Source organism: Sorex fumeus, unplaced genomic scaffold, assembly GCF_029834395.1.
Source record: "Sorex fumeus unplaced genomic scaffold, SorFum_2.1 ptg000008l, whole genome shotgun sequence".
In the NCBI taxonomy this organism is placed as follows: domain Eukaryota; kingdom Metazoa; phylum Chordata; class Mammalia; order Eulipotyphla; family Soricidae; genus Sorex; species Sorex fumeus.
The window spans coordinates 55352454-55379518 of record NW_026606065.1 but is presented as its reverse complement, the minus strand read 5'-3'; the positions used below and the strand labels follow the sequence as shown (position 1 = coordinate 55379518).

Below are 27065 nucleotides of genomic sequence, written 5' to 3'. Positions count from 1 at the left end.
AACTGAAACCCAAGCACAAAACCTTGTAAGTCCACAACTGTACCTCATGGTGTTTCACTAATAAAAATTAAAAAAAAAAAAAAGTCGTGTTGTGGACTTTGGAATCCAAAGCAAAGAAGCAACATGACAATGATATGATTTCGTTAATTATTTATTATGTGTCAGGCATTTTTGTAAGGAGTCTCTGTGTACTTCTTGTGTACACTTTACAACACCCCCTCTGAAAGGGAGACTAAAGTACTCAGAGGCGAAGCCACCTGGGTAATTACTGCAGATCATTCAGTTCTGGAGAAGTGAATTATGGATCTCGTCTTCGTAACTATAGCGCTGCACTTTTCCATAGTATTTACATGATTAATGTTTACATGTATTTACCAAGTAGTGGGTATGGGGGAGGGAACATTGGGCTTTTCTTAGCTCAGTGCTTAGAAATGAACCGTGATAGTGCTCGGAGAACCAAACCTGGGTTAGCTGCACTCAGAGGCAGCATTTACCCGTTATACTCTCTCTAGCGCTCAGAAAGTCTTTTTTTTTTTAGTTTTTAATATTTTTGCATTTGGGGTCACGCTTGACTTTGCTCAGGTCCTGGCTCTGTGCTCAGGGATCACTCCTGGCTATGCCCAAGAGACTTTATGAAAGAGTGGGGCATTGAACCGGGGTCAGACACGTGTAAGGAAAAGGCTTACTGCTAGGCTGCCTTTTCAGCCCCCAAGAAGTATTTTTAATTGAGGTATCATGCTTTAGAGTAGTATCGATATTAGTGTTGTAGGCATACAATGTTAGGGCACATACCCACCACCAGAGTGCCATTTCCCTCTGCCACCCCCCCCCCCCCCCCAGACTCTTCTCATCCAGGGGTATAGTCTGTTTCAAGGGAACTAAAGCATCTTCGGTGATTTAGGTCTGAAATGATGACTGTGATATCCTTCGGGGATGTGATAGAGGGACTTCAACTCGGGTTCTATTATAAATACCACGTACATTTATCAAACGGCTCTGTTACTGAAATTTGGAAGGGAACCTTTCAAACTTATATTTAACTGTAAAAAGACAAAAGCATTGCCTTGCTTCTCTTTGTGTCCATAATATCTAGCCCCAGACCAGTCACTTAGAAATAATTCCACCAGTATCTGTGGAATGAATGTCACCACACTTAACTGGTCTGCTGTTGACAAAGAAATAACTTGGGGCAAGACAGGATATTACTAATATGGCAGAATCGGATCTGGAGTGCGGTGGTGAGGGGCTTGGAAAAGCTGATGAGTTATTAGGGGAGAAATAAGTGGGAACTCTGTCCCTCTACCCTGCTTCTCCTCATTGCCATATTCATTTATTTCTTTGTTTATTCAAACCCATGTCTGTCATCCTTTTCTGTGTAAAGTAATGCAGAAGCAGTGATGAATCAGAAACAGCCCCTGCCCTTTAGATGTTTACATTCCGATAAGGTATTTAGAAAACTAATTTGAGCTGGCTTCCATCCCTGCCCCGCTGCAAGTGGGCCTCTGAACACCAACGGATATGGCCCCAAAACAACAACAGCAAAGAAAATGGAAAACTAATTTCAGGGCTACACATACCTGAAAAAGAAAATGAATTTGATGATACAGAATGATCAGTGAAATGAAATCACTGAAAAATTCTGATAAAATATAGTGATTCAGACAGGCAGAATAGTTAGAGGAAGCATGGTATATTCAGGAAGTTCAGGTGCATGAGAAATAGTGTTGTAAGGATGATCTGGTTCTGATATTTTCTTTTTTCTGGGCCATACGGGGCAGTGGTGGGCGCTACTTCTGACTCTGTGCTCAGATCGTACAGCCCTGGGGGTGGAACTCGGAGCTCGGAACTCGGAGAATGCAAAGCCTATTCTCCGCTCCTTGAGCTGTCTCTCAGGCACCAGGTTGTTATAATTCATTTATACCAAACTCCCACCTCCTATATTTCTCCAGTTTCTTTCCTCTGGTCAGGTGACCAGAAGAGAGAAAGAGTCATATGTTCCCGAAATTTCTTCTGTTGTTCAATATGACAACCAAAGGCAAATGATTAGTAGCCTCAGTAACTATTCTTCATCATATAGATCTGGTGCTCATGTGACTGTTGATTTTTGTTTTGTGGCTCGTGAAGAAGAGAGAATGTTGGGGCCAGAGAGATAGGACAGTGGGTAGATGCTTGCCTCACACACAGCTGGCCCAGGTTTGATTCCCAGCATCCCACATGGTCTCTTGATTTTTCCAGGAGGGTCTTCCTGAGTGTAGAGTGGGGAGTAACCCCTAAGCCTCACTGAGCATGGCCCCCAAAACAAAACAAAAACACCACGAAAAAAAACCACAGGTATTTTTTTTTCCTGTCTTTAGCATCTAATAGTAGCTCAGTAAATGTTGAAAATGTCATTCAGTATCAGTGTTCATTTTATGTATTATCCTGGTAGCTGAATTATTCTTACCTTATATTTTCTATGAAGAACAGAGCTCTGGTTTTAAAGAAATGAATTTAGAAACTCCTCCATGAGTTCAGATTACCTGTCTTTGAACAAGGGCTATAGTTCATGGTAGGGAACACCCCTGGCATGTGTGGTACCCTGAGGTCTGTCCCCAGCACCATAGGTCCATGCCCCTCTGGCACGACTGGGAATGGCCCCGGAACAATTTCCTGTCTTTGACTAAGGAAAAGTTACTGAATAAAAAAAATGTAAGACTTTTTTTTTTTAAATTGCAAAGACATTCACAGTTTACAGAAGAATTTAGTGCAGAAATTTGGAAATGTAAAGTTTCAAATGTTCTGTTGTTTTGATCCATAGGCTAATGAGAAAGATCGAAGAAACTGCTCGGAGCTTCAAATTAGGTGCCAGCGCTTGGCCTTAGAATTGGCAGACACAAAACAGTTAATTCAGCAAGGTGACTACCGTCAGGAGAACTATGATAAAGTTAAGGGGTAAGTAGTTGAGACGGCTGGTGGACTTCTCACCTGTAGCGTGACTGAAAGGCACCTGCATTATTACTTTTTTGTTTTAATTCTCACTATCAGTATTGCTCCTACCTGAGCTTACAAAGTGTGTATGTGTGGAAGGGCAAGGGGCATGCAGGGAGTAGGGAACCTGGGGTGTCTAAGCTAGGGCCGAGTGGTGGAGGGATATTAGGACTTGGTGGTAGGGGGGTTATAGTAGCACTACACACCTAAAGCATAGACACAAACGCTGCTGTAAAACGCGGAACCTCAGTCACTGTCACTGTCCTCCCATTGTTCATCGATTTGTTCAAGCGGGGCTCAGTAACGTCTCCATTGTGACCATTGTTACTGTGTTCGGCATATCGAATACGCCACGGGGAGCTTGCCAGGCTTTGCCATGCGGGCGAGATACTCTCGGTAGCTTGCCGGGAACCTCAGTAATAAGCGAATAAGTAATAAATGATTAACTTGTGTTTTTCTCTGTCTCCATATTTTTTTCCCTCTCTTTCAAAATGTGATATCTTAGGAGATGGGAACCTAGTAAAATCTCCTGTACACAACTAATTTTTTTTAAAATCTTGATTTTATTTAGTGAAATGAATTTAAATACTTGATAGTTTTATCTGAGTTTTCAGCTACTCCTGAAAAAAAAGCACATATTTTCAAAAATAGCACCTTTTGAGAATATTTCCCAGCTTGTTGCTACTAAGTATTTATAGCATATTGAGTTCCCTTTACTGGATTATATATTTTTATTATTTGTACTATTTTTGGTTTTTATTTGCACTATATATTTTTATTATTTGTAGTAATTTTAATAAGCTACTACTTAGTTCTCTAGCCTTAGTAAAGTTTATATCAGTCTAAGCCAGAGTTTTGTCATGGATGAGTTGTTCTTGATATCTGTTAAGTTCTGTATATAAAATAAGCCCTCTATAACTAAGAAGATCAAATGAAGAAATATTTGTAAAAGTCTTTAACTATAAACGCATAAATTTATGAGTGTGCACAGAGAGGCAGGAGAATAAATCATTCTTATTATAAGTAAAGTAAGTAAAGGAAAGGCCCTCCCGTTGATCGTCGATTTGCTCGAGCGGGCCCAGTAACGTCTCCATTGGAGACTTTGTTGTTACTGTGTCTGGCATATCGAATACGTGACGGGGAGCTTGCCAGGCTCTGCCGTGCGGGCGAGATACTCTCGGTAGCTTGCCGGGCTCTCCGAGAGGGGCAGAGGAATCGAACTCGGGTCGGCCATGTTGGCCGCTTGCAAGGCAGACGCCCTACCCGCTGTGCTATGGCTCCAGCCCTTGTGCTATACACACATATATATAACTGTTCAGTATATACACACACACACATATATAACTGTTCAGTATATATACACACACACATATATAACTGTTCAGTATATATATGTATAGGGCTGGAGCGATAGCACAGCGGGTAGGGCGTCTGCCTTGCACGCGGCCAACATGGCCGACCCGAGTTCGATTCCTCTGCCCCTCTCGGAGAGCCCGGCAAGCTACCGAGAGTATCTCGCCCGCACGGCAGAGCCTGGCAAGCTCCCCGTCACGTATTCGATATGCCAGACACAGTAACAACAAAGTCTCCAATGGAGACGTTACTGGGCCCGCTCGAGCAAATCGATGATCAACGGGAGGGCCTTTACTATATGTATGTGTGTATATATATATACATACACATATATATATATAAGATAACTGTTCAGTATTGCAAAACAATGTCTTAAATGGAGGAGGGGAGAAACAGACAGAGACAGACAGACAGACGAATGCTGTGCAGCAAGCATCGCCTTTATCTAATTCTGAAATATCTGTCATCATCACACAAAGTAACACAAACAAACACTGTCCTCCCGTTGTTCATCGATTTGCTCGAGCGGGCCCAGTAACGCCTCCATTGGAGACTTTGTTGTTACTGTGTCTGGCATATCGAATACGTCACGGGGAGCTTGCCAGGCTCTGCCGTGCGGGCGAGATCCTCTCGGTAGCTTGCCGGGCTCTCCGAGAGGGGCGGAGGAATCGAACTCGGGTTGGCCGTGTTGGCTGCGTGCAAGGCAAATGCCCTACCGCTGTGCTTTTATAGATTACTATATTAACTTGTGCCTAAAATCTTGAAGTAATGTTTGTTAAGTAAGTGAATAAACTGCATAACACCTTAAGTAAATTTTTACGGATGTGGCGGTGTCAGTGTTCCAACTGCCAACATAATTAGTCTGTGGTGTATAATGCTATATGTGTATTGCTGTCTCAATGTGTAGTCATTGTTCACTGTCACGGCCACTGTCCTCCCGTTGATCGTCGATTTGCTCGAGCAGGCCCAGTAACGTCTCCATTGGAGACTTTGTTGTTACTGTGTTTGGCATATCGAATACATCACGGGGAGCTTGCCAGTGTAGTCATTGTTAAAAGTTTAAATTCTTGAAACTGGTATTTGGTCATCTCTGAAAAAATGATTTCAAAAAAATCATTTCAAAATGATCAGTCTGGCATGATGCTAGAAGCTGAGGTTGTGATATTCTTTGCATCGGTCTAAATTGATAGCAAAAACAACCTATGAAAGACAAAAGATAAAATTTTATTTTTTATAAAGGAGAAAAAAGAATAATCAGAATCATCAGGGCTGGTGATGGTTCATAGCTGATAATAATTGAAGCCATTAAGCTAGCTAATTAAGAGTGAAGAACATTGATTTGTATATCCTGTATGTATCTTTAACATCTCTCTCTATATCTTTCATATTTTTGTACTAAAAACACAACCCTAAACATCTTCATGTGCTGAAAATAGAACAGAGAAACAGACAGACATAAGAGAATCACACTGTGAACTTTGAGTTCACCCAACAGAGAGAAATTGAAAAGTACTCTGCCACAAAGAAATTAAGTAGACTGGAGAAAATCACTTTCATGTCCTTGATAAATTTTTACAAATGTGCAGAGGAAACAGGGATATGGATCTTAATTTATTATTAGAATCCAGATGCTTTTCAACAACAGAATGGAAAATATATTGAGATTTATTTCTACGCTGTAATTTTATGTAATTTTCTATAACAGTTAAAAACCTTTAAATTAGATCAGAATGTATCCATATGAATAAATCAGACAGCATTATAAATTTTTAAAAGCATAATGTCTATGCCCATCTTTTAAAAATCAGTTCTGTATTTTCTAGCGTAACATAATGTTCTCAGGTTTATTTCATCATTTCATCCTTCTCTAAGGAGTCCTGGTTCCTTTCAGTCAGGGTTGCCACTTAGAAATTAAGATTTGGGGGCTAGTCATTGCTGTATTGGTTTCTACTTGCCTGAAAATAGGCAGAGGTAGTGGAGAAGTTAGAGGTATGGCTTGGTTCACTACAGGAGATACCTCCAATCCAAGAGATACTTCTAATCCAATTCAGTGCCACCACAGCCAGTTAGAAGGGACACCAATTAGCAAAATATGGTACAACTTGAGCATAAAAAGGAATATTAACAAATTAGGAGTTACAATCTCTTGACTAGAATAAGGTTTCATGGTATGTGAGTATGTGCTAATAAGAGAATCTTTACAATGAAATACCAGTTAATATACATATGTGTGTATGTGTGTAATATACATACATATATTAGTATGCATATTAATATATATGCATATCAGAGTTACCATTTTTGTAATCATGTGGTTACCATCAGTCATCAATAAAAACTAAAACCATTTGGTAAAAGTATGTTAGGAACCAAAATTTTATACAGTCTCAAAATACATCCGCATAGATTGTTTAATTGCAAAGGGCAATAAGATACCTTTACAGTTGAGAACTTTGGCAGAAACTGCCTTAAGCAAGTGATCAAAATAACTTTTATCAATGATGAGCTAAAGTGACCATCATGTGATTCTTTTATGTGAAGTATGTGAAGTACTGAAAGCACATTATCTCCTCTGCAGTATCCCTCCCCGAAGTGCTTTATCCTGAATTTAATCATAGGGGAACATCAGACAAATGGAAATGGAGGGACATTCCATAGAAGAACTGACCTGTGCTCTCCCAAAGGTCAATGTCATAAAGGAACTGCTGAAGTTAAAATGAAGTTCGTGACATAGACGTCGACTCCAGGGTCAGGAGAAAGTTGCCACGCAGAACATTTTTGGAGCATTTGATGAAATTTGACAGTGAAATATGTATCAGCTACTATATTACGGCAGCTTATTGCTGAGGACTTGCCCAAGCTAAGCTCCATGGTGCTAGAGGCTGAACCTGGTCAGCCCTTGCTAGGCATGTCCCTTAACCCATGAATTGTCCATGTGAATTCTACTTGGGTCTTGAGGGGGAAAAACTATTCTGAAAATGGAAATTAGAATTCCTATATAATCTGTTTGTGAATGAAAGCGTCACAGGAATGCCTGCCAGTGTATCTCCTATGCAATCCGGATGAGGAGCTATAAGGACTTTTTGACCTTAACTGAAAGCCTAGAGCTATGTGTAAATTCTTTGAAGGTTTTGACTTAAGATAAGATTGAAATGATTGGTGAAAAAAGGAAAAAAAAAAGTGTTCATTATAAATTTTTATTTATTTTACTAGCTAGTTTATCTATTTGTATTTGAAAGATCATAAGTTCACATTTATGTCTCTGAACAAGGTTTTAAAACAGAACACACCTTCTAAACCTGAAAAGTAGATATTTTGTGATTCATAGAATGATACCAAAGTAGCTGAGTTTCCAAAAGGCCGTTTTTATATATTCTTTGTAAACATGGATATGAATTCTGCATATATACCTTTAGTTTTGGTGTGTTTGTTGTTTATTTGTGGTTGTTGAGCCCCACACAGCGTGCTCAGTCTCCTTCCAGTTCATTGCCCAGGGGACCACATGGTGCTTGGTATCAAACCTATGCCCTCCACCCGCCAAGCCTGTGCATCGACTCCCGAGCCATCTCCTCACCCCTATATTTGAATTTTTATTTTGGTAAAAATAAATGTGTTTGAATTTTATAGTGAGCGTGATGCATTTGAACAGGAAGTAACTGAGTTGAGGAGAAAACATGAAATACTTGAAGCCTCTTACATAGTCCAAACTAAAGAAAGAAGTGAATTATCAAAAGAGGTAAGTTCCCTGAATTTTCTTTTGCAGTGATTTGTATATTGCTCAATGGTGAATTGTAAGAGCTCTATCCACCCCCCCCCCCCCCCCATTTTGATGTACTTCAGAAAAAAAGAAACTTACGGCAATTATTTTTGGATCTCAAAAAAAAAATCACAAAATAGTAACTGGTCATCTTGATGTGGGTGAAAGCACAAATAAGAAAAAAAAGTACAGTAAGCCTTGAAAAGTAAGATGGCAATGCTCTGATTGCTGGCTTGTCCCTTTAATTGTAGGTAGTCACTTTAAAGCAGACTGTCACTCTACTGCAAAAGGATAAAGACTATCTTAATCGCCAAAACATGGAACTTAGCATCCGCTGTACTCATGAAGAAAATCGCCTCGAGAGACTTCAGACTCAACTGGAAGAAATAAAAAAGGCTAGAGAAGAGATGTATGAAAAATATGTAACATCAAGGCAAGCCTTACGCAAATTTTCACATAAATATGTTAACAAGGTGTTTGAGGGTCCTCTTGGCTCAAGGGGAGACTATTGATTTTTGCTTGAGTTGCACAAAGAAGATATCAAAAGGGGCCAGAGAGTTACCTCCAAGGCTCTGCACTTGGAAGTATCTGAGCATGTGGCAGGCTCAGATTTGAGTCCCTGGCACCACCTTCACCTCGTAACTTAGTCAGGACCCAACCCAGAGCACAGTAGCTTTTGCCCACCACCAGGTATGAGAGAAGCAAAAGGGAAAAGAAAGATGCTATTAAGACAATAGTTCCTGGGGCCTGAGAGCTAGGTCAGCAGACTGGAGTGCATTCTTCGCGTGCACGATGCCCGGATTCCATCCCCAGCACTGTATGTGGTCCCCTGAGTGCCACTCAGTGTGGCCAGAAGAGAGACAGTAGTTCACTTTGCTTTATTAAAAGATAAATTATTCAAATTGCTTTTTTTTAATCCCCTCAGGAAATTGTGATTTAAAAACCTTTTTTCGACAACCAAAACTCGATTTCTTTTAGGCAGGGTGTTATACTATAGCTATTTTAATTTTCATGAAATGACTTTTTTAATTCCCTAAGTATTTTTGGAAACATTTAGGTACCTTCACAGAAGTTTATTTTTGAAGAAAATTGAATCATGTGAGCCTATGGATTGTATGACTATGAAATGCGACTAGCCTTTATCCTCCTTGATTTATTTTTGCTTGCGCATTAAAAACTAAATAAGGGCTGTAGAGATATGTTAACTGGTAATGCATTTGCCTTTCCCCTGGCTGACCCAGGTTTGATTCCCAGCATCACAAAGGGTCTCCTAAGCCCCACCAGGAATGACTCTGAGAACAAAGCCAGGAGTAAGCCCAGAGCACAGCTGAGTGTAACCCAAAGAAAACTAAAAACAAAACATTCTAAATTTGATCCTTTACTATTTAAGGCATTTATATCTTTCCCTTCTTTGTGGTATTTTTTTTGTCAATCATTTCTCTTGCTAATACCCCATATAATACGTTGTCCCCTTGCTAAGCAACCACAGTAATTATGATTGTTGTCCTTAAAAGGAAAGGGCTTGGGGCTGGAGAGATAGCACAGCAGGGAGGGCGGTTGCCTTGCACACGGCAGACCCGGGTTCGATTCCCAGCATCCCATATGGTCCCCTGAGCACCGCCAGGAGTAACTCCTGAGTGCAAAGCCAGGAGTAACCCCTGTGCATCGCCAGGTGTGACCCAAAAAGCAAAAAAAAAAAAAAAAAAAGGAAAGGGCTTGTAGAGTCCATTAGAGTCATTTTATTTTTATATGTATATTTTTAAATATTGTCCCTCAACACACGTAATGTTTCTGTTTATTTAGATATTTTCGTTTTGTTGTTGTTGGGCCACACCTGGCAGTGCTCAGGACTTACTCCTGGCTCTGTGCTCAAGGATCACTCTTAGCTGATAGCAGGGATCAAACCAAGGTCAGTTTCATGCAAAGCAAGCATCTTAACCACTGTATTATCTCTGGCTCCCAGATTATTATTTTTATAAGTAAAACATACTCATATCCATGCTTTTGAAAATTTTTGGCCATTCGCATTAGTAAAATATGCTATGCAGTAATTAAGCCTTTGGGGAAATATGCTGTAAAGGTTGAAATTTTATATGGAGTCATTTTTAACAGTACTTTTAGGAATTACTGGTTTTATATCTAATACCATGTTTTTCAGGGAACATTGTACATGGAGCATAAAATTCCAAGATGTTACTTAATAGAGCAGAAACCTCTTTCTTTTACTAATAATCACGGATATTCTTTTTGCCCCCTTGCAGAGACCATTATAAAACCGAATATGAAAATAAACTACACGATGAACTGGAACAAATCAAATTGAAAACTAATCAAGAAATTGATCAACTTCGAAGTGCCTCTAGGGAAATGTATGAACGGGAAAATAGGTAAAAAAAGAAAGGCAGTAGAGAATTTTTTATTTCATTTCTCTCAAGTTTCTAGTTTGGTTGAAATTAAACTTTATTTTTATTCTACAGTGGCTTTTGAAAGAAAACTTGTCCTAAATCTAAAACTGGAATGACCATGTTCTAAGATTGTTGATAGCTATTTTACAGTCACGTTTATCAGCCTCTTGGCCTCTTTATTCTGGTATGCCCATTATCTCTTTATTACCCTAGTAACGTGTCTTTGTATTTGTATCTCGTTATTACCCTAGTAACATGTCTTTGTATCTGCCTTCAGTCAGCCAGTTTGAGGATAGAGAGATGAAAAGGAAAAAAAAGACAGACAAAAAGATCCCAGAACTTTTTAAATTAACAAGTCAAAGATATCTTTAGGAAATTTTAAAGACTGGAATGATAAACTAAAATATTACATGCCTCACTTAGATGCTGGCTAAAAAAAGATACTATATAAGGAACTGAAGAGATAGTCAGAATGTAAGGCCCTGCATGTGGCTAACCCCATGGTGGTCCTGGGCCATATACCTCCAAGTAAAGAGCCAGAAATAAGCTCTGAGCACCCGAGGTGTGGTCCAGCCACCCTCCACCCCCAGCAAATATATCATATTGATAACCTTAAAGTTTTGTTTTTTCATGTAGTTACTTTTAGATCAGTATGTACTGAGTTCTTTATTAATAGAAAATGTAACATTTTAATAGTTATATTTATACATCATCACTGTGGTTCAGATATTTTTGAAAGTTTATATTTCTTGTCGTACTAGTTCATCAGCACTAACTTGAATGTATAATTTCATCTTTACCAACAAGCATGACTTTAGGTTAGACTTTAATTCTCTAATTAGCATGATTCCATGTCATTTCTGCTAGGAATATAGAAAAATATTGAGACTTCCACCTATTGATTCCAAAGGTAAAAGCTGCTCTGTTAATAAGGTTTTATAAATTGTCCTCAGCTAATGAAATAGATGTCAGAACTGGAACTGGAAAGATTGTACAGGCATTAAGGCCTTTGCCTTGCATCCAGCGAACCCGTTTGAATTCAACTTCCCCTCTACACTCCCCCCCTCCACCCCTACTCTACACCCTCTCCCCAATAGAACTGTTTAGGCAGAGTTGGCATTGGAGTAGAGCCTAGCATATAGGCTGGAAAGATCGTAGAGGACTTCGGTGCTTGTTTTGCATGCAGCCCAGCCGGATTCGATCCCTGGCACAGCATATGGTCCCCTGGGCACAGCCAGAGTAGCCCCCAAACAGATAAAATCAAAAAAAGAAACCAGCATACATTATTTTGGTTATTTTCAAATTTTTTTTAATGATAAAGTTGAGATTTTTATAATGTCAAAATCCTTTTGGGCAATATGCTTTTGCTTTTTCTCTCATGAAAATATAAGATGGAGTCAGAAAAAGAGTACGGGGATCAGGTGTTTTGCCTTACATGCGGTTCAGTTAGCGTCCTATATGTTCCCTTGAGCACTGCCAAGGATGACCCCTGAACATGGAGCCAGGAATAGCCCCTGAGCTTGCCCCCAAATTCCCCCCACCCTGAAGAAAAAAAAAAAAGGTCTACACAATTTATGGCAAACTCTCTGTCCCACACTCAACAGTGTTGGTGCCTGCTGGCTTGGAGCTCAGGCTTGGTTTCCAGGGCTCCTACATGCAGCCCTACCTTCCTGCTCCCCGCCTCGGACCCCTGCTCTCCTTGCTTTCTTGCTTTCCCCCATTTTCATTGAGGTACCGTGATTCAGAATGATCGTTTCCTGCATACATATTCCAACGCCTCACCCATCGTCAGAGTGCCCACTTCCCTCCATCAGTGTCCCAAGGACCCCTCCCTCCACCTTCCCACCTTAGGCAAGCTCAGTTCCATAGAACAGTTTCCCAGTTCTGTTACCTTTGCCCACTCGTTGCTCCCTACGTTTCTTTATATTCCACTCATCACGGAGATCCTCCGATATCTGTCTCTCTCCTTGCACTCAACTTCGCTGGCCATGGAGTCCTCCATTTTTATCCACCAAGCAGCAGATTACATGATTTTTGTCTTTTCCTATAGCTGAGTAGTATTCCACTGCATTTATATACCACTGTTTCTTTATACCGCCATCTATCTTAAACACTTGGGTTATTTCTGGATTTTGCCTATTGTGAGTAGTGCCACAATGAACATAGGAATGAAAATGTCTTTCTGAATGGAGTCCTTGGGCCGTCAGGGTAGATGCCAAGAAGTGGAGCTGCTCAGTCCTGTAGAAGCGCGATTCTTAGTTTTTGAGAAGTCACCATAATGTTTTCCAAAGAGGTTCAACCAGTCGACATTTCCAGGAGCAATGGATAGAGGTTCCTGTTCCCCTCTGCCCATGCCAACTCTGTTGTTTTTGTCCTTTTATGTGTGCCATTCTCACTGACATGAGGTGATAACTCATTGTTGTTTTGATTTGCATTTCCCTGCTGATAAGTAATGAAGAGCATTTTTCACATGCCGGTTGACTCCGAATTTCCTCTTTCCAGAAGTGTCTGTTCGTCTCTCCTCCCCATTTTCTAAGGGCGCTGTGATTTTTGTTGTCATTACTAAGTTTTTTTCTTTTTGCTTTGTTTTTCTTTTTAAAACGTTTTATTTTTTAACCTCATACATGTATGCATTTGTAAAGTATAGCAGGTGTTCCAAAAATTTACTTTGACATGTGCATTTATAAAGAATTGCATATTAATTGATTAAATGCCTATTTATCCACAATTCAGATCAAGAGGTCAAACTGTTCCAGCATCCACAGAAATGCCCTTGAGACCAGCTCACTTACTCTCTGCCTTCCATATGTTTAGTTACTTTTCTTTCACTTGAGCAGGGATCATTCTCAACTCTGTGTGACTCCCAGTCCATGCTCAGGGGAGAGTAGGGTGCAGGGATGAACCCAGGGCTACTCAGCCTGTTCAGCGACTCTGATACTGCTCTTTCACGCTAATGACTTGCTTCGTTCCCCTTTACTTCCATCATTTAGATCACCAGTAAACACTTTAGTTTTTCTAATGACTCAGTATTACTAAGTAATAAGGTTTAATTTTTCAAAATTTTTCAGCAGAAATGAGATTATATTGTATGTATTATTGTGTGGTCATATCATTTTATGATTCATTTGTTACCACATTTATTCATATGTGTAACTAAAGTTTGCCATCTTTGTAAATTGGCCTCAGGCAGCAAGGATTCCACCAGTTTGGAGAAAGAGAGAGAGAATAGAGAGTGTCAGAGACCTTCTTCATCCTTTTAAAAATTCTTACTGTTTCTAGACACATAGTAATTAAGTAAGAAGGATCCTTTACCTTGTAGACCCTTGTTATTCAAAATGCAAGTCAGGGGTTAGCGAGATAGTACAGCGGGTGGGGTATTTGCCTTGCCGGTGGCTGACCCAGGTTTTATCCCCAGCACCCCATTTGGTTCTCGAGCACCCCCAGGAATAAAACGTGCCGGATATGCTTGTATTCACAAAACTGATGATCTGATGAAGGTAAGACACATAGACAAGCAATGATCATCAGTATGATGATGATGTAGAAAACAGCGCGATAATACACTATGGCATCACATAGACTCAAGATGTAGCTACCCTAGCCTTCGATGGAATCAGGAAGAGCAAATGCCTTTGCTGCCACCTGGACCACAGGATGACTGCATGCTGCATTGCTCTTCGTGTCAGACTCTCTATATGTGTGAGTCCATACATCTGTAAATCCACAGAGGCAGCCAGAATTGAAAATAATTCAGACTAGACTGGAGACTGAGAGGCTGGGGGTTGTAAGAGATGAAACAGGAGAAAGGAAGAGGTTCAGGCCACTCATTTGGACCATTGCCGAGCACCAGTGGAGAGCAGCTGAAAGATTTTCAGAGTATGCATCCTATGAACAGTTGTTACAAAGACTGGAGAAGAGAAGAGATTGAAGCGGTACAAAACTAGAGGGAGAAAGTCCGTCTCTAGAGATTGCTTCTGTTCTCTCGATGTGAATTACTGGGGGATCTGGATTAGCAGCCTTCGAGGGTGGAGATAAAGAGTGGGAAATTCCGAGTGGGAAGATGTTTAGGTAGAACCAGCAGGATTCAGTGACGAGGTTAGATTGGGGATGGAGAAGTGGCTAATGTCACCAAGTGTCTGGATTGAACAGCGGCATGGATAGTGAGGAAGTTTTGAAAACTTTGCAAGAAGACCAGGCTTCAATTCAGAAACTCGATGCAATTCATTTCCTTTTTTTTTTTTTCCTGAAGTGTCTGTGTGTTAGCCAGACTTAAAGGCTAATTGCACAAGGTTCTCAACCTTAGGGGGAAATTGGGGACCTACAGCCAGCCTGTGGCAGAGGCAACGTCAAAACTATTTTACAAGTGAGCACTTCGGAAGCTGTGGCTCAATTTCATGAGGATTTTTATCCAACAGTCATACCCTTAAAATCTATAGGACCATTTCTCTGAGGTTGTGCAGTCGACATAGCTCCACGGAAGATGGCTTGTAATCATTTTGAGAATTTTCTCATTTTTTTTAAGTTGATCCATAGTTGTTTGGGAAATTCCTTAAATGTGCCCCGTGGAAACAAATTTGGATGGATTAACGCCTCCGAGGCAGAGAGTAAGGTAGAAGTTCTGTTTGGAAGCAGCTAACAGATCCACCTGCGGGAGCCTGGGCGTTGAGAGCTGCAGTCCCTTTCCTCAGTCAAAGTGGATCCGGTCTCCTGGGAGCGCTCAGCTGTGAGGACACTGCCCAGAGGCCTTAGCCGGCCACTACCCGGGTTATTTGCACTAGTGTGGTGAGTTGCCAGCAGGTGGTGCTAAAGTGTAGCCCAGACTCAGGGATTGGCTTGGGCCAGGCACTGCAGCCCGCCTGGTCTTATAGACTCACGTCACCATGCAGTGAACCTCACAGTAACCCACTCCTATATTTATTGGCCCCAGTCTTTTTGAATCACAGTTTCCTTATTGTGGTACGGCTTTCCTGGAGTTAGGGCTTATGTCCCGATGGTCTTTTTTCACGAAGTAAAAAAAAACAAAAATCAATTCGAAGTTGGCTTCTCTTGAAATCTTGCCATTTAAAAACATTAGGGCTTTTGGAACATGAGATTCAGAACAAGTTTACACATTTAGGCATGTTTGTTCCTGGGCGGGCAAATTAGTCACTTGCTGTAGGCTTAGGTTTCTAATTGTGTCCGTTTTGTTTCTCTTGAAGTGTGCTTTCTCCTTGTTTGGCTTTTGCACCCCAGCCAGAAGAGTTCTCAGGGATCACTCCTTGGTGGCGCTCAGGGACAAAGTGTGCTTTTATGAGGGAAAAAGATGGATGTATCTTCACAGACGTATTTATGCTTAGTTTCCTTACCCCACCCACAGTAAGCATTTTTGAAGAAAGTTAAATAAAATGGCTAGAGAAATAATCTTTACTTTTGGTTTGCTTTCTCTGTATCGGGGGATATTAAGAAAATGCCTTTTCAAAAAAATCTGTGGAATAAAAATAAGGCACTCACGCCCCAATCTTGGTATGTTCTTTAGTCCTATAAGTGGTTTGTAAAATTAAGGGGTTGAGAGGGAGGAGATGAGAGTTGAAGGTAGAAAAGGGGCAAGAAAAAACCAAGGTGTTTGCGTACATCAGAGAGTTATTAGAGTTTGGTTACAATGGATATATTTTCTTTATTTAATTCCCTGAGGTAGGCTACCTGTTCTTTTTTATAATCACTATTTATTTACGGTTTCTTTAAAATTCCAGTTTGGATTTATGGGTAATGAATGAAGTTCACTCAGTGGTGAGATTCATTATATATAAAGTTTTTATTTAGTAGATATTATGTGATTAAATTATGTAGACCCTCTTACACACTTAAGGGAAAGCATTATTTGCTGTACAGTACTTTATGAAAGATTTAGATTGAAAAACTTAAGACTTAATTAAAAGACTATTCTACCACTTGTTCTGTTCTCACCATGATATATGTTCATTTAATATCACTGAAACTTAATTTTCTCTTTTATGGAGTAAGCTAAACATCCTCTTTTACAGAATGGCATGTTAGTTCTCAGTGAGATAATATATGTGGAAATTGGGCTAATTCAATGGCTGAGTGCATGCTTTGCATATGGGAGGTCCAGGTTCAATCCCTGGTTTGCTGGTCAGTACCATCGGGAGTAACCCCCAAGCACACAGCCAGAAATAGCGCTACGCACCTCCAGATGTAACCCCAGAACCCCAATATATGTACATATATGTGGAAATTGCATTGTAAATTATAAAAAAGCAACTAAGTATAAAATATATATGTAATAGCAAAAAAAATAATACTTTTATTGATGGCAATACTTTAAAAAAATGCTCATTGTTGGCAATTTAAGTAAAACAAGCATTATATAAAAGGTCAACTAATAGCATTATGGAATTGTTTATCATTAAACTTAAAGTTATAAAATATATAATTATTCTTAATTTACAAAGTATTTGACCATTTCTTAAATGATGTAACAATCGCTCGAGAGGACCTTTATGCCTGTTCTTCAGTCAGTAATTCAGATTAAATGGCTGATTTCACTACTCCTAATGATACCATGAAATGTAAAGTCCAGGGAGATAATTCAGAGGTTTGTTGAAGTTTTTCCAGGAAATAAAACTACATTTAGCTAAGGTACTTTTTTGTGGTAAATATTTTTACAGAGGGAGTGGGGGTGCTGGAGCAATATAGGGGCTTGCCTTGCATGCAGCTGACTCAGGTTCGATCCCTAGTACCCCTTGGTCCCCTGAACCCACCCGGAGGGATCCCTGGGCACAGAGCCAGTGATATGCTCTAAGCACTGCTGGTTGAAGCCCCCGAACCAGAAATAAATAAATGAATAAATAAATAATGAAAAAACCTGCTCTCATCCTCAAACTGTAAAAGGCATGAGGATGACTTTGTTGAGGTCATAATCTGCACCAGATGCTCCACTTCACATGGAAATTCAAATTGCTCTGTGATGATGTGAAAGCAAGTAGGCAATAGGGAAAAGTAAAACATGCTTTTAAATGTAAAAACTAGTATTGCTTTAGTGATTTTATGTTCCCACTGTAGCAATAAAAACCATCTTGGCCACAACTTATCATCTTGCAGAAGTAGTCAAAAAGAAGCATTAATGACATAAACTTGAAATTTCTGTAAGATCTTGGAGGGATATTAAAACTTTTGCATCCTTAAGGAAAAAAAGCCTTTTGCATTATAAATCTAAATATTTATAAAGGTTAATTGAATATGCAGAATGCATTGCACTACAATAAATCAAGGGGAATTAGTGTACAGATGCCAATATTTTTAAAGTGTATGCCATCATCAGTACTTAAACAAACATTTTTTTGTTTATGACCTACGAGATATCTGTATACTTACTCTAAATTCCTTTATGGAAAAACCTGAGAATATTCTTTCCAGATTATCTGACAGCATATGACTTTGTATATAACTCAGTAATTGTAAGTGAAGTTTTATTGTGTGCTATCTTTTAGTGTTAAATATATAGATTTTTTTTTACTCTTTTTTTTTTTGGTAGTACTACAAGGTCTCATGCACGCAAAGCAACTATTCTCTCGCTGAGCTGCATCCTCATTGGCTATATTCTTTATGCCTATGCGATTGCTGCTTAATAATATTTAAGTATTTCAGGATCACTACGTGACTACTACTTAATCAGCAGCATTTAAATATTACAGGGTGTAGAGGGTGTTTCAGTCATGCATAAAGATGAGTTCAGGTTATTCAAGAATTTGACTTTACCTCTATTGTTTATCCAAGGTACTGAGGGACAATGTAAAATAAGATAGTGCTAGATTTGAAAACAACCCCTTGTCGGTGGGGAATTCCTGAGGCTTAAGTCAGAGTGACAGGATATACTGATTCTTCTTTATAACTGCGGTGGACTGGGTTAGAGTCGGGAAGGTCGCAGGAGACTGTTTCAGTGTTTAAGTAAAGGTTAAAAGTGGAAAGCGAAGGGCCAGAGCCGTAACACTGCAGTAGGGTGCTTGCCTTGCATGCATCCAACCCAGATTTGATCTCAGGACCCCGGATGGTCCTCTGAGTCCTTCCGAGTGGCCCCTGAGCACAGCCAGGAATAAGCCCTGAGCTCGGCCAGGTGTAGCCTAAAATCCCAAAATGGAAAGGGGAGGGGAGGGGGAGGAAGGAGAGGCCATGAGTGGAATTTTAAGAATATTTAAGTGGTAGGCTTGGCAGAACCTGGTAATGAAAGTGAATAGAGATTGGAGGGTCCAATTTTTTCACTTTATTAGGCTCCAAGAAATGGATGGCCAGGCATGCCATTCCATCAGGGTTACAGGCAAGATTTAGAATGGCAGCACATAAAGAGTTCCTGATTCAGCAGCTCTGATCAAGCCTAGAAATACTTGCTAAGATCACCTCATTCCCTACCAGCACTTTTCACTTCTGTGCCCAAACCTCTCTCCACAAACCGTTGGAGTACCAGAAGGGATCTCAGACTGCTGCTGAACCTGATCACAAGGCCAACCCACTCTACCCAGGCCTACCCACCCATCCTCAGTCTCTCTCTCTCTCTCTCTCTCTCTCTCTCTCTCTCTCTCTCTCTCTTTCTCTCTCCCCCTCCCTTCCCCCTTCCCTTTCTCTCTCCCCTCCCCCGCCCTCCTCCCTCTCTCCCTCCCTGCCCCTAAGATGCTCAGGGCTTACTACTGGCTCTGTGCTCAAGGATCACTCCTGGTGGCGCTTAGGAGACTCTACAAGGTGCCGGGGCTGGAACCCAGGTCCAAGGTGTGCAGACAAGCTCCCTGCCCAGCGGGCCCCCATTCCTTCTCTTCTAAGCCACCCCCCCCCCCCCAGCCCTCCTGCTCAGGGGCACGTCTCCGGTAGCTCTCCTCGGTTTCCCAGGTTGGCAGTTTTCCTCTTTCTATGAACTAATCACCACCTATATACAAACGTTTCTCTCACCTTTCAAAACTCCACTTCCCCCCTTCTAACAACTTCCCCCGTGTCTTGCTGCTCTTTGTGGTCACATTTCTGCCAAGTTTGATTAAACTTGTTCTTTAAAAGTCCATTTTCGTGCCATGAGTTTTACACATATTGAGATCTGAAACTGTACCCCTGAAAATGTTTTGTGATTTGCTTGTTTTGGGCCGCATCCAATGATGCTCAGTGGCTCCTCGTGGCTCTGCCCTCAGGAATCACTCCTGGCAGTGCTCAGAAGACCATATGGGATTCAAACCTGGGTCGGCTGCTGTACTACCACTGTGGCCTCTACTCCTTAAACACTTTCAATGCACTTACCTTTGTATAATTCATAAATATATGGGGAAAAGGCCACCTAGGCTTTTATAGGGTATGTATGTTTTCCATTCATTCAGTGATCACTCCACCGATGGAATTATCGTTTGATGATCATACATGAGAATTGGCTTTTGTCTCCCACTGACTCTGTGCTTGGGGTCACTCCCAGTTGGTGCTCAGGGGACCATGCAGTGCTGGGGATCAATCCCCAGGTTCCTACATGCAAAGCATGTGTTGAGGTATCTTTTCTGCCCAAGGATTTTCATTCTTTGCCCCCTTTTTTTTCCATTTACTTTGCAGCCACTCCTAGAGGCTCAGAGCTTACTCCTCGCTCAGGGAATAGCCCTGGCAATGCTTGGGAACCCTATGCAGTGTCAGGGATCAAACCAGCATCAGCCACATGCAAGACAAGTGCCTTAAGCCCTATACTCTCTCTCCGAGCCCAGAATTAGCTCAGTTTAGAGACAGCTCTTATCTTCTGCTCATAGCAGAAGATTATCTTCAACCTCTGGAAGTTATCTTCAACCTCTCATCTGTTTTTCACATTCCACATTCATCAGCAAATCCGATCAGTGTGTATTCAGAATTCATGTTTTCTTGCCATCTCACAAGTGAACATTATCCTCTGCCTGAACAGCTGCAGTGATTCCCCAGCCTCTGTCCTTATCCTCTGCAGTCTCTTCTCGGCAGGGTTCCTGTTCCAGTGCTCGGTCAGATTGGACCACCCCTCTGCTCCCATCAAATAATACTGAATGAAACTGTGAGTGCTTTACTAGCCTGCAACGCTACCTCATCTCTACACACAGTCCCATCCCCAGTGCATCCTCAGTGCATCTTCAGTGCATCCTCTTCCCAGCCCCGTGCTTGCTTATCGCAGCTTCCTGCTCCTTTTAGCTTCCAAGTATCTGCCCACTTCAACCCTTTCTTTCCCAATTGCTTAATTCTTCACCCCTTGATACTCCAGATCCCTATGACCTCACTTTCTCCCAAGTCTTAAAAATCGCCCGTTCTCAGAGACCTTTCATGACCAAAAGAATTTTTTTTTTTTGGTGAGGGCCAAAGAGATAGTACAGGGGCCAAGGCACTTGCTTTGCAGTCAATCCCAATTCTCTCCCTAACATCTGTGGTTGCCTACTGTGGGGTTGCTTCTGAGAACCAGCAGGGTACAGCCCAATCCATCCTCCAAAAAACAAAAACCAAAATAAAACCGAGGTCCCTTGATTGTCCCCCACCTCAGCCTGTCACCCACTTTCCACTAGCCCACTCTCTGCTTTATTTTTATCCTGAGCTCTTGGTTTAACCAGAGCTCTTGGCTTCCTGTCATACTAGAATCTGATTTCCATGCCAGTAGAAATTTGCTTTTTCAGAGATGATCCCATGTAATGGTGCCAGTAACTGTTCTTGGAGTATCTGTTGAGTGAATGAATGGAGTGGTGCTTTGGGGGAAGAAAATGACTATAGGTGTAGATGAAAACCTCCAAAAATATTTATAGTGAGCTGGATTTCATCAGCACCACACATGATGACTAATACACAGTCGTTACTTCACCCATTTTCATTTACATATGTTTTATTTTAGTATCTGGGTTTTATACCAGTGTTTTCCTTTGGGTATCTCTACTTTTTTTGTAATAATAAACGTTAGTCATGTCAGGGATCAAACCCCGGATTAAAGGCCTCCCCCATATAAGGCATGAGATCTATCACTGAGTCACATCCTTGGCCTTTGCAATATTTATTTGTTTTTTAATAATTACGTTGAGTGGGGAGCTCTCAAACAAGTGCTTCAGAGGCCTAGGGGCCCCTTTCGGGGATTTCAGCCAAATGGACCAACGGTTTGTTGCAAGGTCCCAAGGATGAGGTGCTGCTCAGACCCTGAAATGCTGGGACACCCAGGCCATCCTGGAGATGTGCCGGTGGGGAGAGAACCAGGCTTGTCCACGTGCACAGCTCCCTCCTAACCCCGGACTAACTCTCTGGCTTTTACCTGTGCCTGCTGGGTACTTCTGTTTTTCATTTGGGGGCCACACCGAGGTGTGCTTGGGGCTTATTCCTGGCTCATACTCATACATCACTCCTGGTGGGGCTCACGGGACCTTATGGGGTTCCGGGAATCGAACCCAGATCATGCAAGGCAAGCACCCTACCCACTGTACTATCGCTCCTGGCCCCTTTTCCATTATTTATTCTTGGTAAACTTTAAGTTCAGAAACGTTAGTGATGTTTATTGAGACTAATGCTCTTGGCATTACCAAACTCTGAAGTGTTCCTGTTAGAATTTCCAAGTTCCCTCAACTTTTTCTAATTCCATTAACATTTTTTTTACAACTGTTCAAATATAAATTTAGACTTGACCTATTGGTACCAGGAAACTTACTGTTTTCGTAGTAAGAAAATACACTACATCCTGTACAAAAGTCCATTGTTATTGAACTGTTGTTTTGAACTGAGGTTTTCCCTTTCAGTTGTGAGATACTTCTGGACAAAATTATATTGTGAAGTCATCTCTGTACAAAGGCACTAGATTTCATCTACCATCATGTTAAGATCCATCTAGGTAATGAAATAATTAAGAATGCAACTCATTCAGATTTTTTTGAGTGTTACAGCTTAAATGACTTCTGCCCTGATTGTGTGTATGTGAAAGTCCTGGTTTATGCCCATTAATCTGGCCTAATTATTGGAAGAGCACCCTCTTTCACTTAAAGGTGCTTCTAGCTCAAATAACTAATATTCAAATACTGGTTTAAAATCCTAAGATTTTCAGTTTTATTATGTATCTCATGCAAGATGTATTTAGGATTTATTTGGGGGGACTAGAAAGATGGTACAGCAGGGAAGGTACTTGCTTTATTTGTGGCCGACCCAGGTTTGATCCCTGGCATCCCATATGGTCCTCTAACAGCACCAGGAGTGATTTCCGGAGCGGAGATCCAGGAGTAACCCCTGAGTATTGCCAGGTGTGGCCGAAAAACAAACCCGCCCCCCCCCCCCGCAAAAAAAAAAATTTTTATTTTCTTTCCTGCCATCTTTTCTCTCCAACTCCCACAGTCAAACATAGGGTAGATAGAAGAAACATGTACAGAGAGGATAAATAGGAAATAGCATGGGAAAAAATCATGGAAAACAGTTTTGCAATCAAATACTAGCTTTCTAAAAAGACTTTCTAAAATTGGAATTCTTGAATTTTTGTATTATAAAGTCTTTGCTGGACTGTTGCCTCTCCCAGTACCTTTCTTTGCTACCGTAATGTCATCGGACTGTATACACAGTTTCAGATTTCGGAATTAGGCGGCATTAGCTAGTACATGCTTTACATCTTTTCTACCAATCTGTCAGGTTTCTCTTTGGAAGAACATTTGAATTCCTGCTGGTCTCCAATTGTGCATGTTCTATAATTTTTAAAGTATTTAACTTTCGTTAGCTCTATGGCACTCATTGCCTTATGCGTGGCAGGAATATGATCTATCTGTGTTAAGTTACCAAACCTAACTAATTCCGAAATACCATGTTGCATAAAAACAAGTGAGTTGTATCTTTAAAGTCTCTATAGAGGCTTCGATTTTGAGTACTGGCTTAATATTAATATCATAAATTCCGATATAGATGTCATTACTAAAGAATTTCCTATGGACACAACCCCTCTGATGCAAAGAAAATCTTTTGTTGTTGTTGTTTATTTTGGGGGTCACACCTGTCAGTGCTCAGGACTTACTCCTGGCTCAGTGCTCAGGGATCGCCCCTGGTAGGTCAGGGGACCCACTGTATGGGGTGTCTGGGATCAAACCCAGGTCGGTAGCGTGCAAGGCAAGCACCTTGCTCGTTGGACTTTGGCCCTGGCCACAAAAGGAATCTGAACAGGTCAGCATAGAGTGAAGGGTTTAAACAGGGCCTCTAAGGCAGGGTGGGATGGTGGGGGGGCTGGGGGGTGGGGGGGTGGGAGGGATTACTGGGATCCGTGGTGGTGGGAAATGGGCACTGGTGGAGGGATGGGTACTCGAACAGTGTATAATTGAAACCCAAGCACAAACATTTGTAAGTCTACAACTGTACCTCATGGTGTCTCACTAATAAAAATTACAAAAAAAAAAAAAAAAAAGGAAAAGGTGATGGACTAAAGGCTATGCCAGTACAAAAAATAAATAAATAAAATAAACAAGGCCTCTAAAACCACATTTTGCTGTGTGTTTGGGCATCAGCCTTCTAGCTGGGAGATCTCAGGAGATCCTGAACGTCTTGCTTGGTCTCCTTTGTAGGAGGCATGTTGGGGATGGAATGCACACTTTATGGGGTTGTTGTGGGGATTAGGAAAGTTGCTGTTTGTAATGTGTCTAGAACAGTTCCTAGCTCACGACAGCTGTCCAACATGTAGAAGTTTTGGTCCCTGGCAATTTCTTTCCATTCCTATTTCTGTCTTGCCTTTGCTTATTCGTCAGCAGTTTCATGTCTTTCCTTCCCCCTCACCTCTCCTCCTCCGATCAAAAGTAGTCAGCCTCTCCTCCTATCGCCGTAGACTTTTGTTGACACCTTACTGTAGCACTAATTATAGTTAGTGGAATGATAGTTTGTGGCATGGTGAATGTGCAGGTTCCCCTAATCATACCTTCTCTCACAAGCCCTAATATTGCTATATACTGGGATTTATCTCATTCCCTGCAACTTGCTTTTAGCTAAGGAAATAAGTAAATCAGAAAGTGTTTGCACTTATAAGAAAGAAATGTTGTTAGGAATTGAGGTTTGTCCTCATCTACCAACCAAGCATCCATGATTAATTAGAGCTATAAATGTGACCAATTCAGAATTTTTTTACTGAAATAACAAAATAACAAGGCTGCATTTGGGAAATGAATATTACAAACAATTGTAGCAGTTTCCTGACTAATATTTAGCGACCCTAGGAATGTAATGTCTGTATTTAATATGCGTTGAGTAATTTGTTTATAAAATTAAACTTTCATATTTTAATTACTCTGACGATAGTACCTTTGAAGACCATTACAGTGAGCATGGTACCAGAAAATAGCCTCATGCTGTTTTGTGACTTCAATATAAAATGCACTTCCTTCTAGATGATAATATACAAGTTACTGTTTTTTTAAATAAAAATTACCTGTGCTCTTGTTTAAAATTTATTTATTTATTTTTTATTAGTGAATCACCATGAGGTACAGTTACAGACAGAAACTTTCATGCTTGTGTTTCAGTCATACAATGATCAAATATCCATCCCTCAACCAGTGCCCATTCTCCACCACCACTAATCCCAGTATCCCTCCCACCTCCCATCCCCCCGTCCCACCCTGCCTCTGTGACAGGGCATTCCCTTTTGCTCTCTCTCTCTCTCCTTTAGGGTGTTGTGGTTTGCAATACAGGTACTAAGTGTTCATCATGTTTGGTCTATAGTCTACTTTCATCACGCATCTCCCATCCCGGGTGGGCACTCCAAGCACCCTTTACTTGGTGCTCCCTTCTCTGTCTGAGCTGCCTTTTCCCCAGCATGTGAGGCCGGCGTCCAAGCCATGGAGCAATCCTCCTGGTGCTTATCTCTACTATCGCTGGGTATTAGTCTCCCATTCTGTTACTTAGTATTCCGCAAATGAGTGCAATCTTTCTATGTCTGTCCTTCTCTTTCTGACTCATTTCACTTAACATGATACTTTCCATGTTGATCACCTGTATGCAAATTTCATGACTTCATCTTTTCTAACAGCTGCATAGTATTCCATTGTGTAGATGTACCAAAGTTTCTTTAACCAGTCATCTATTCTCGAGCACTTGGATTTTTTCCATATTCTGGCTAGTGTAAATAGTGCTGTAATGAACATATAAGTGCAGATGTCATTTTTACTATACTTTTTTGCATCTCCTGGATATATTCCCAGAAGTGGTATTGCTGGGTCAAATGGGAGCTCAATTTCTAATAAAATATATTTGTTTTTAATTCAAGTTAGTTAATTAAACTAAATTTTAATATTTCAATTTTTAAAAACTAGATTGTATTTAACTTTATCTCTAAAATTGTTTTACTGGTGAATTTCTATTGTTTGACATGTTTTACATTTTAAATTTGTTGTTGACATTACCATGTGAGAGACACTGAGTACTGACATGTAAATTATGAGCACTATCAGAATTTTTAATAGTGGTCAATAGATTTTATTCAAACTATCAGTTTTCATGACTCTCTACTGACATTCTTTATGAATAATAAAAACATGTCTAATATCCAGTCCAGATGTTCATAAGAATATTGGGTTATAAGAGATAGAAAACTCTTTGGCATAAGATGGAACTGGGTTCAAATTATGGTCTTAACTCTTAAACTGTGTAACTTGGAGCTGGGTACGTATGCTCTGTAAATAAAGTTCAGGTTATCCAGCTATAACACAGGTCAGCAAATAGATCATTTGGGATCTGTAGAGACAGAGTAAACTGCTCTCTTTTGTTACACTCTGTCACTGTTAGAGAAGAGGATTTTTTTTTAAATAGTGATGCTGAGGGCCAGAGCAATAGCACAGCAGGTAGGGCTTGCACACCTGCATGCGGCCGACTCGGGTTCGATCCCCAGCATCCCATATTGTCCCCCAAGCACCACCAGGAGTAATTCCTGAGTGCAGAGCCAGGAGTAACCCCTGAGCATCGCCAGGTGTGACCCAAAAAGCAAAAGAAAAAAAAAAAGAAAAAGATAGTAGTGACTCTGAAAGATGCTTACTGTGACTATTCTTCACAAGCCAGACTTCCACTTTGATTCAAAACTAAGCAAGATTAAATCGTTGAAGATTCATATCTAGCAGTGTCATGTAATTTTACTAATTGTTACATTACCCTAAATTTCAGTTCCTGTTAGCATCAGTACTGTAATGAATACTCCTCTAATGCTCCGGTCTCCTAGTTCTCTGAACTCTGTATGATTGTTGGCCTTCCCTCAGCGATGCTTCCTTCTCTTGCTTCAGACTTCACACCCAGAATTGGCTGAATTTCTGTCCCTGAAAGTGCTCTTCCGCCTCCGAGTCTCCATCCTCCTATAGCAGTCTCTCACCCTGCCTACAGCTGCGTCCCCTTCATCTCTCTCACCTTTTCAGGACTTCAGATCCCTTGTCCCCTCGTCTTTGCTCTGTCCACCTGCACTTCCATTGTTCCTTGTTTCTCTTCCTCTACAGCTGAGATCCCAAGGTCCATTCTTTGAACTGATCTCTTATTTATATCCCAAACTTTATTCTCATGTTTGATACTCACGATCTACATGGTATACCTTTCACTTAAAATATTTCTTCTTTTGGGCTGGAGCGATAGCACAGTATGTAGGGCATTTG

The 27065-nt window shown here is 40.8% G+C and overlaps 1 protein-coding gene across 1 annotated transcript in view; it reads left to right on the top strand.

Moving 5' to 3' along the window:
• Nucleotides 1-27065, top strand: part of PIBF1 (progesterone immunomodulatory binding factor 1) — a 195526-nt gene that overhangs the window by 27401 nt on the left and 141060 nt on the right. Inside the window, exons 6-9 of the mRNA XM_056109817.1 lie at nucleotides 2798-2931; nucleotides 7948-8056; nucleotides 8329-8510; nucleotides 10339-10464. Of these exons, the coding sequence (XP_055965792.1) occupies nucleotides 2798-2931; nucleotides 7948-8056; nucleotides 8329-8510; nucleotides 10339-10464 (551 nt within the window). The remainder of the gene's footprint in view (nucleotides 1-2797; nucleotides 2932-7947; nucleotides 8057-8328; nucleotides 8511-10338; nucleotides 10465-27065) is intronic.